General features: G+C 37.6%; 2 protein-coding genes across 2 annotated transcripts in view; one reads left to right on the top strand and one right to left on the bottom strand.

Moving 5' to 3' along the window:
- Nucleotides 1-923: 923 nt before the first annotated feature.
- On the bottom strand, nucleotides 924-1,908 carry LOC101353794 (olfactory receptor 13C3-like). The gene is given in 2 exon segments (XM_012554392.1): nucleotides 924-1,338; nucleotides 1,340-1,908. Coding segments are annotated over 2 exon segments (963 nt in total). The 5' UTR covers nucleotides 1,888-1,908.
- A 3,016-nt stretch (nucleotides 1,909-4,924) lies between these two features.
- The window catches only part of LOC101350701 (olfactory receptor 13C8-like), a 12,441-nt gene continuing 7,657 nt past the window's right edge, over nucleotides 4,925-9,708 (top strand). Inside the window, exon 1 of the mRNA XM_023727332.1 lies at nucleotides 4,925-5,005. Coding sequence (XP_023583100.1) covers nucleotides 4,925-5,005 — 81 coding nt within the window. The remainder of the gene's footprint in view (nucleotides 5,006-9,708) is intronic.

The following is a 9,708-nucleotide window of genomic DNA, read 5'->3' as shown; positions in this document are numbered from 1 at the left end:
TCACATCAAGCCAGATTACAGCCTCTCCTTTGCCAGCACCCAAAACCTCAAGAAACTCTCTTGCCACACCCCCTCACTTGGCTAAGACTGGAGAAAACAACCTTCCCATTCTTCCACAGGGACAATAGGGAAAACACCTTTCACCATTCACTGGGCACTCCCCATAATGTAAAATACTTCCATCATTCTTTCTTCCTCTGACCAGATCTTCTCTTCATACAGATAAGCAGGGGAGAAGGGTGGGTGTGATTGATATGAACAGGGCGACTGTCAGGGGGGAAGATAGTTGGCTGTAATATTTAGTAGTATAGAGGAATAACTGGTGTTAAGTAGTATGCTTAGTCCTCAATTTAGAGTTATAGTTTCAATTCTGAAATTGTAGGACAATATGACACTGGTACTATCCTAGACATTTTCTCCAACTTACTGAGACTTTCAACAACACTGGGAGCTAGGATTTATTCATGCTGTTATCACAAATTATATTACTTAAGTAATAAGTAAACAAGTCAAGGAAACTACCGCTTAGAAAGAAAGAAAAAAAAACTATCCAATATCATTAAGTAATGTGTGGTAGAGCAGAAATTGGACCCTCGCCTCTCTATTTCCAAAGCTTATGGGTGATTTTGTCCAACTATGTTGCCACACAGTACACCAGAAACACTAATTTCAGATATAACCAGGGATGAGATTCTAATGGAATACACTGTCTTTGTGAGATCCGGATTAGGGCATGCTGGCAGCTTAATTTATAGCAGACTACTGTTTTCAATATAGCATACTATAGAGCAGTGCTTGTAAAGGCAAAGAATAAAAACATCTATCTCTAACCATGTTTTCCCCCAAAGAAGGCTGTCACAGATTTACTTATGAGTTCATCTTTGTGCTTGTTACACAAAAACAGACATATCCCAGAGTTCTTATTAGACAGGTTTGTGGTTCAGCAGATATTTCACAGCAGCTTTTACATCCTTATTCCTCAAGCTATAGATTACAGGATTCAGCATGGGGGTCACTACCCCATAAAACAGGGAAATGAGTTTGCCTAATGCTTGTAACTTGTCCTCTTCAAGCAAGTCTTGGGACTTGGGCTTTGCATACATAAAGAAGATGGTACCATAAAATATGATCACTACAGTCAAATGTGCTGAGCAGGTGGAAAAGGCCTTGTGTCTTCCTGTGGCTGAGCTCATTCTCAAGATGGTGTAAAGGATGAACACGTAGGAGAAGAAAATAACCAGCAGTGGAAGAACCAGGAAGGCTATATTTGATACCACCATGGTGATAATGTTAAGGGATATATCAGCATAAGCCAGCTTGAGAACAGCTAATATTTCACGTGAAATGATTGATAATATTTTTCCCACAGAAAGGCAATTGCATGGCAAGAGCTGTTTGCACAATTGAGTTAATTCCACCAGAGAGCCATGACACTGAAGCCATCAGCACATACACCAACTTGTGCATGATGATGGGGTATCTCAGAGGGTTACAGATGGCCATGTAGCAATCAAAAGCCATCATGCCGAGAAGCAAACACTCTGTTGATCCCATTGCAAACCCAGTGAACATCTGTACTGCACATCCAGAGAAGGAAATGTTTCTTTTCTTTGAGATTAAGCTCACCAATGTTGAGGGAACAGAGGAGGATGTATAGCAGACATCCAGGAAAGAGAGGTTGCCCAGGAAGAAGTACATGGGGGTGTGAAGACGGGAATCAAAGATGCTTGCTATGATGAGAACACCGTTGCCAATTAGAATCACTAGATACATCACTAGGATTAGAACAAAGTAAATGAGTTCAAGCTTTGGGTACCCAGAAAGACCCAGAAGAATGAATTCACTCACAAATGTCTGGTTAAACTTATCCATGACATCTGCTTTCATGTTGAAAAAGGAAGATCTAACATAAAAATATTCACTGCAAACAAAAAAATTCACATGAGCAACCATTATTTTTTAGGCTGGAGTAGAAAGCATGTTTGCTTGAAGCTGTGACATCCAGTTATCTTCATCAGTGTGCATGACTAGAATACAATGAAATTGGTAATGTTGGAAGTACTTAAGCCCCGTAGCCAATGTGCACAGATCTACTTATGTTCAGAAACAAATCCAGAAGTAACCTTTCCTGCTGTTGAGGACAAGTTCCTGAGTTGAAGTGATTAAATCTCTGGAATTGAATATTATCGATTACAAGTATGACTTTCCTTTGTCAGTAACACAAGCAAGTAGTGGCAGCAACTGAACAGAACAGGAATTTTGAATCAGTGATTAACACTGATGGTCAAAATGTCAAAGCAACTTTGTCTTTTATGTACACTTCCTTCTATGCCTGGCACTGTGTACCTGATTTTCATTAAGTTTAATAGTGTAAATTTATAGATATTTAATCATAATAAATTGAATAACATGTAATGAAATCTGACATCTGTTCAATAGCATACTGAGTTGTTGACCTCATAATCCTTAATATCTTGTTTGACTACTCCAGTGACAAAACCTTTGAGTAGGCCAGCTCCACACGTATATGATGGATAATCTTTGCAGAACATTACATAGTCTCCTCACTTGTTTCATTCTGTAGTTTCAGAGTTTATCTTGATAATTTACTTGTTTAAATCAACCTAAATAATAATAATGCTTAAATACTTTGTATAAATGCACATACACGTATGTATATACCATTCTATGCTTTACACAATATAATCATTTTTATATCATCTCCATTTTTTTCAAATATAAAAGAGAAAACTTGACCAAGGTAAACCAGTAGTAAATAATAAAGTAGAACATGAAGCTCAGGTCTTTAACAACAAGTCGAGTTCTCTGCTTCACTAATTTTCATATGCTTATTAATCATCTGGGGATTGAGTTAAACTGCAGATGCCTGAGACAAGGCCGGAAACTCTGCATTTCTAGTAAGTTCCCAGAGATGCTGATGCAGCTGGTCTAGAAATCACACCGAGTAGCAAGGCTTTAATCTACAATGAGTCAGCAGACTATCCAGATATTTTTGCTCCAAACAAAATGTTGTTTGTCTTATTATATTGGCTTAACAACCTGGAAAATGATAAGACCATACTTCTTTTGTGTTTTATAGAAAATTCCAGAGTGGTAGTTAAACACTCTTAAGAAAATAATGTTATTGAAAGACACAATTTTATAAGGCAGGGTAAACTGGTACCATATTACTACAATATTTTTAAAATATTACTGACAGCCTACCTTGAGCCCAATTATGTCCCAAGCATGCTAATGAGAAAGAAAAGGATAATTTAAGGTGCCTCCCATTACAATGTTCACAATTCAGTTAAGGATACTAAAACATTTCACATGAAAATATGATACAAACGCAATTATACTGTATAGCTTGAGTTAAAATTGTAAGTTTTCCCAGAAGAAAAAACTTCATGAGAAATCAATCCGTCAAGTGAGAATTCAAGAAGAATTTCAGGAGAGGGCTGACTCTGGAATCATGGAGAGCATTAGACAGGCTTGGAAGAAAAGAGGGGAAGGCAAGTGCCCTGGAAAGAGAAGACGTTGAGCCAAAATTTAAGAAAAATCAGATTGGCAGTACATCCTTTTTGGACAAGGGAGTTTCTGTGAAGGACTGGTGGCAAGCACATCTTGGAAGGAACATATGGCAGGCATACAGAAAGGCTTAAAAGTCAGGCAAAGAACTTGGCACTTCTTTTAGTGGGGAAGGAATCCACCAGTAGACAGCAGCAAGTATGGGGTATTTATAATCTGTAACCTTAGCTACCTTCCAAAATTGACATCATACAATGTGATTCTATAAGGTTTCTGAGCACAAATGTGACACAAAGAATTAAAATATTTAGATTAAGGAAGTTGTCAGTAATTACTGGCTGGATGTTAAAATTGATCCTTTTGTAACAACCAAAAGTTGGTCAAAATCACAAATTTGAGCCTCGTGTAGGCTAACAGTTTTGAGAATTCAGCACAGCTGCTCTTCCCCACTATCAAACTCGGTTTGTTGTATAATGATTGTTGAGTTAATGACTGGGAGTCAGAAGTTGAACTTGACAGACAGGTTCTCACTAGAGACACAATTTAGTTAAAAAAATGCACTGTAGGAATATTTCAACTTTGAACAGAAAGACAAACAACGGATGTACCAATCACAATCTTACAAATGAAAAACTTGAGTCTAAAAGAGATTGCTAATTTTTATTTATTCAGTTTAAGGCCAGGACTACCTCAAAAAGGAATTAAAATTAAAAAAAAAAAAAAAAAGAACTTTGTTTCATTCATTTAGCCAACTTTTATTGCAGAAGCCAATGTACCAGATACTGCGCTTGAAATTAGTTCACTTGGCTGAGGTCACGTGGATTATAATGGGCAGAGGCAAGGTCCAAAGCCCACACTCTTTCAATCACTATCCTGCCTAAAAAACCAGTTGCCATCAAGTAGACTACGATTCACTGTGACTGCATGTGAATCAGAGTAGAACTGTGCTCCATAAGGTTTTTAATGGCTGACTTTTTAGAGGTAGATTGCCAGATCTTTCTTCCAAGGTACCTCTGGGTGGGCTCAAACTTCCAGCCTTTCTGTCAGCAGTTAAACGTGTTAACCATTTACACCTCTCACGGACTCCACTATTCTGCCTTGTAGGTAGCAATAAAATATATATAGAAATCATATGTCAATAATGAGTGGTCAGTGAGAACCATGGAAGAATTAGGGTCACCAAGACAAAATTTGACAACACTCATTCAACAGTGCCCAGAGGAAAATGGCAATGATTCTATACTCGCTCTATATTCTTTCTAATAATAAACCAAAATCTTCCCCAAGTGAAGATGCCTTGGATAAGGAACATGAACACTTTGATCAGCCCAGTAATGAAATGCAAAAGGAAGAAAAATGACAAGACAATGACTTACCTGACTTACTGGCAAATATGGAGACGTTCCGGATCCAGCCCTTTGGGTCTAAGCCAGAGAGTCTGTTGGCTTCTGCTTCAGAAAACTATAATGACAATGTATCTTAAGCCACCCAAACTGTTTCTCTTTCCCACCTGCTCTAAGCCTTTCCCTCCCAGGCAAGAATCCCCTCATCAGTGTAAACCACCTTGAACCAGACATGTCATGCTGCCTTTGTTTTCTTTTGCTCCTAGCATTTTGAACAGTTACCTTGCATTTTGTGAAATAACAAGCGACTTAGGGGAAGGAGTTTACTTGTCTTTCTCCTCTCTCTCTGGGCCTATGGATGACCACAGTGGTTGCACATAATAGATAGGTTTTGGCTGAAAAGACACAGGTTTACTTTCTGGGCTCTTACGCAATTTCCCTGCGCAGTACCTGGAGATTCGTGATCAGGATAACTTTAATATGCCACATTTGTTCATTTGCGGCAGGCTTTTAGTTTTAGTTTATTTTCTTAGCATCTTTCAATCAGTACTAACAAGCTGCTGTCTCATACAGATAATCACCAGTTAATGCAATGTAAATAGAGAGAATTCACCTAACACTTACTTGAACAGACTTAGATTCAAGGTTTTTGGTTTAAAGTTCTTTGCTTCTAATTTATAGCCTTAGTTTTCTCACTTGTAAAATAGTGATAAAATATTTGCCTTACATTTCTCATAGGGATGCTGAGAGAAAAAACATTAAATTGCATATGTAAATTGTTCTGTTGCTGTGAGGATATTTTACAGATCTTTACAATAATAATATAAATAATAATTACAATAACAAACTAGTAGCTGTGTTTTAATGATTATAATAATAATACAGCTATATTGTTAAAGTTGTTTATAGTATAAACTCAAATCAAAGAATAACTTTATAGTTTGAAAAAAGCTCTATCGTACACAGGGTTGCTGTGAGTGGGAACGGACTCAACGGCACCTACCAACAGCTACAAACAACAACATAGTTTGGAGCGGTGCAGTTTATGGTATTTAAAACTTACTTTAAACTGAAAAATTATCTACATTTTCTGGAAGAGCCAATTTAGAATTTTTTAAATATCTGTCACAGCATTCTGAATTAAGGTCAGGATCCGGAAATAATGCCAGATTCCACAGACGTGGATGAGTAAATATTTGTTACACAAGAGTTATTGTAATTGTTCCCCAGTTCCCAAAGCAATTTAAAGTTGAGTGAGAGATCTGTGAATCAGAGAAATGTTTTGGTGCGTGAGATACAGTGTTCCACAGACCCAAGTAAGAAGGAAGCTGGAAATAAAGCGGTACTAAAACTTTAAAAATGAAATAAAATTCTCCTTCTAATGTAACCTTTGAGAACATAGGGCAAATAAATGTTCACTAACCAAAATTCATAAAATATAAGAGCTTTTTAATTCATAATATATTTACAAAGGAAATTTAAATGCTTACTTCAAAGTGAGAGACTATTAATCCAAATAATAATCATCAGAGTCAAATGTTACAATTAAAAAAAGATCCAGATATTATGAACTGAATGAAGCATTTAAACGCATCATCATTTAACTCCTTTGCTTGCTTTATATCCATTCATTTGAGATGATATGTTTGTGCAAGATTTTTTTGGAATAAAACCAAATACATATAAGCAATAAAATAAATAACTTCACAAGGCAAAAGCAAATCTCGATGTTTAAGAACACAAATGGAAAAAAATCTAGAGGTGAATGTTTGTGCCATAAATTCAGATAGATATATAGATATCACATTATTTGAATGAAAGTGTTTCATGAACATCTATTAAGCTATGTTCTAGTCATTAAAACTTAGGTTCTAATCATAATTTCCAATTTGAAGTCATGTTTCACTGGAAAATATTTGGATTCTGGGAAATGGCAGAATTCACTGGAGAAAAAAAGATGATTATTTAGGCACACAAATAAGCACAAATATACATAAGCTATACTATGTGTGCTTTAAAATACAAATGACAAATGTCAGAGTTTTTTTTATGAATTATACATTCATATACGTTTAGAGCTTAAAAAGGCTGTAGAAATTAACTATTACAACCCCCCTTCCTCTAGATGAATAACCAAATGCTTTTAGTGGTAAAACAGTGCTTAAAATTTACACAGTCACAGGTAATAAGTGAATCAGTAACAACTATGAAATCTACTCAAAAGCTTACAAACACCAGGGGAATGTTTAATCAATCACGCTAAGAGAGCCTTGTGGTATTTTAATTTCTCCTAGCACCATCCTTTACCCCCTAGCTTCAATTCAGCCTCGAAGACAACAACCCACATGCCTGGTACACGTGCCTTTTACCAGAGAGAGCAGTACAGACCTTATTCTCAAAGAACTGTAGTTGATTGTTTTCATCTGTCTAGGGGCTCCTTGAAGTATCAGTTCAAAGGGCTGAGGTGGCTTCCTGGGGAGCGTCTGTCAAAAACATTTTAAAACAAATATATTAGTCCTAGCTGCCTGACACAATGGATAACAGCCAAAAAAACCAAAGCCGTTGCCGTCGAGTCCATTCCAACTCATAACGACCCTACAGGACAGAGTAGAACTGCTCCATAGAGTTTCCAAGGAGCAGCTGGCAGATTCGAACTGCCGACCTTTTGGTTAGCAGCTGAAACTCGCCATAGCTCTTAACCACTGCACCACTAGGGCTCCAAGGGCAAATAATAGGCAAACCAAAAAGCTTGAAATGAAAGGCTAGGGAATGAGCTGCTTGGGGAAGAAGGACTTCGAAAAGCTCCCACATATTCAGAAGAATCTAGAAGGCAGAGTTTTAAACTGGCTGGTTGAGTGTTCGTTGAAGGTGTGCTCCAACATACACACAGACACACAGAGTACATCTGCAATGACTGGGAGATTTCCTTTTTTATTTTTGCTTCCAGGCATTTAAGAACCTCTCTGTCAATCATTAGCTCACCTTTAAACTAAAGAAACCGATATTTCTGTGGTCACACACAACAAAGAATGCAGACCTTAGAAAATAGTCCAGCAGTGTCACTAAACAAACCACACCTAGTACAACAAGCTGGGGAGGAGGAGGAATCTAATTTCCAAAGCTGTCACATTATAAGATTAAAAATGTTTAAAAAGTTATGAGGCACTCAAATAAACAAGAAAGTAAGGCACGTGCACAGGAAAAAAAAAAAAAAAAGCAGTCAATAGAAATTGTCCCTGAGGAAGGCAGACTTTTAACATACTAAACAAACTTCCGACGAAGAGCATTCCAAAGCTAAAACTCTTAGCATAACTGGGATTTCTAGCTAGGTTCTGAGATCCATCCTTTCTTGTTCTAAGCGACTCCATCTTAGACTTCTTAGACTTCTCATACAATGCAGCTTGTTATTGTTGCCCCCCTACTCTACTACAGGAAGCGCTTGCAGTTAGACATGGCCGATGGTTTAAAAAAAAAAAGATAACTCCAGATCTATATGTATTAGATAGACGTATGAAACATGTGACTCTAACTACTATGCCAGTTCTCAGAAAGAGCCCCCTTTGCCCTCCCTCGAAAAGTATTTTTCTAACCTATTCTCGGGTCCTTACATTTTCTTTATAACCTTGTTCAGCCTAAACCAGAGTGGGACCTAACTCTCCTTAAAAGTTATAATTAGAATAAACTAATCGTACAAAACTATAGCTTTTCTGTATCAAAAAACTTTTCCCCTCCTTAAGTATTAGGTATAATCATCCTAGAACTTTTTTGTTTTATACTTCAACAGAATCTTCCATCTTAATGCTAAAGTAACAATTTAACATAGACTACAGATGTCTAGATGCCAGAAAACAAGTGGTTTTAGCGGTCGGCCAGAATCCTGTCACCTAGAGTCATCCTTGAAAAAGATGTCAGCACCTGCCAGGATGGTCAACCACGGCATCACCACCTGCAGCTTTGTATATGTTAACCAATCAAAACTGTTTTAGCTGTATCTTGCTATTCGCGATATTTTCTTCATAAGTTTTTGTGTTACTGTAGCCCCCCGAGAACACATTGTTGAATTTCTTCCAGCACTGTGTCTCCCCATTTTGTAGAAAGCTTTCTTTGCCATAATAAAACTGTTTGTTTTTTTAACCTAAACAGACATGTGGTGTTTCCACTACAACATTTTCTATAAATTATTTTAAGCATGCTCAAAGAGGAAAACCATGAACAAACCCACTAGGATAGCTATAAGTAAATACACACGTACACTGTTATTGTTGTTAGGTGCCATCAGATTGGTTCCGACTCATACCGACTCCATGCACCACAGAACGAAACACTGCCCGGTCTTGCGTCATGCTCACAATTGTTGTTATGCTTGAGCCCATTGCTGCAGCCACTGTATCAATCCATCTCGTAGAGGGTCTTCCTCTTTTTCACTGACCCTGTACTTTACCAAGCATGATGTCCTTCTCCAGGGACTGATCCCTCCTGACAACATGTCCCAAGTATGTGAGACAAAGTCTCACCATCCTTGCTTCTGAGGCGCATTCTGGTTGTACTTTTTCCAAGACAGATTTGTTCGTTCTTCTGGCAGTCCACGGTATATTCGATATTCTTCGCCAACACCACAATTCAAAGGCATCAATTCTTTTTCGGTCTTCCTCATTCATTGTCCAGTTTTCTGATGCAAATGATGCGATTGAAAATACCATGGCTTGGGTCAGGGGCATCTAAGTCTTCAAGGTGACATCCTTGCTTTTCAACACTTTAAAGAGGTCTTTTGCAGCAGATTTGCCCAATGCAATGCGTCATTTGATTTCTTGACTGCTGCTTCCATGGGTGTTGA

The sequence above is a fragment of the Trichechus manatus genome, unplaced genomic scaffold (genome assembly GCF_000243295.1).
Source record: "Trichechus manatus latirostris isolate Lorelei unplaced genomic scaffold, TriManLat1.0 scaffold00016, whole genome shotgun sequence".
NCBI classification, from domain to species: domain Eukaryota; kingdom Metazoa; phylum Chordata; class Mammalia; order Sirenia; family Trichechidae; genus Trichechus; species Trichechus manatus.
The sequence above is the reverse complement of the archived record's forward strand: the minus strand, read 5'-3'. Positions and strand labels throughout refer to the sequence as shown.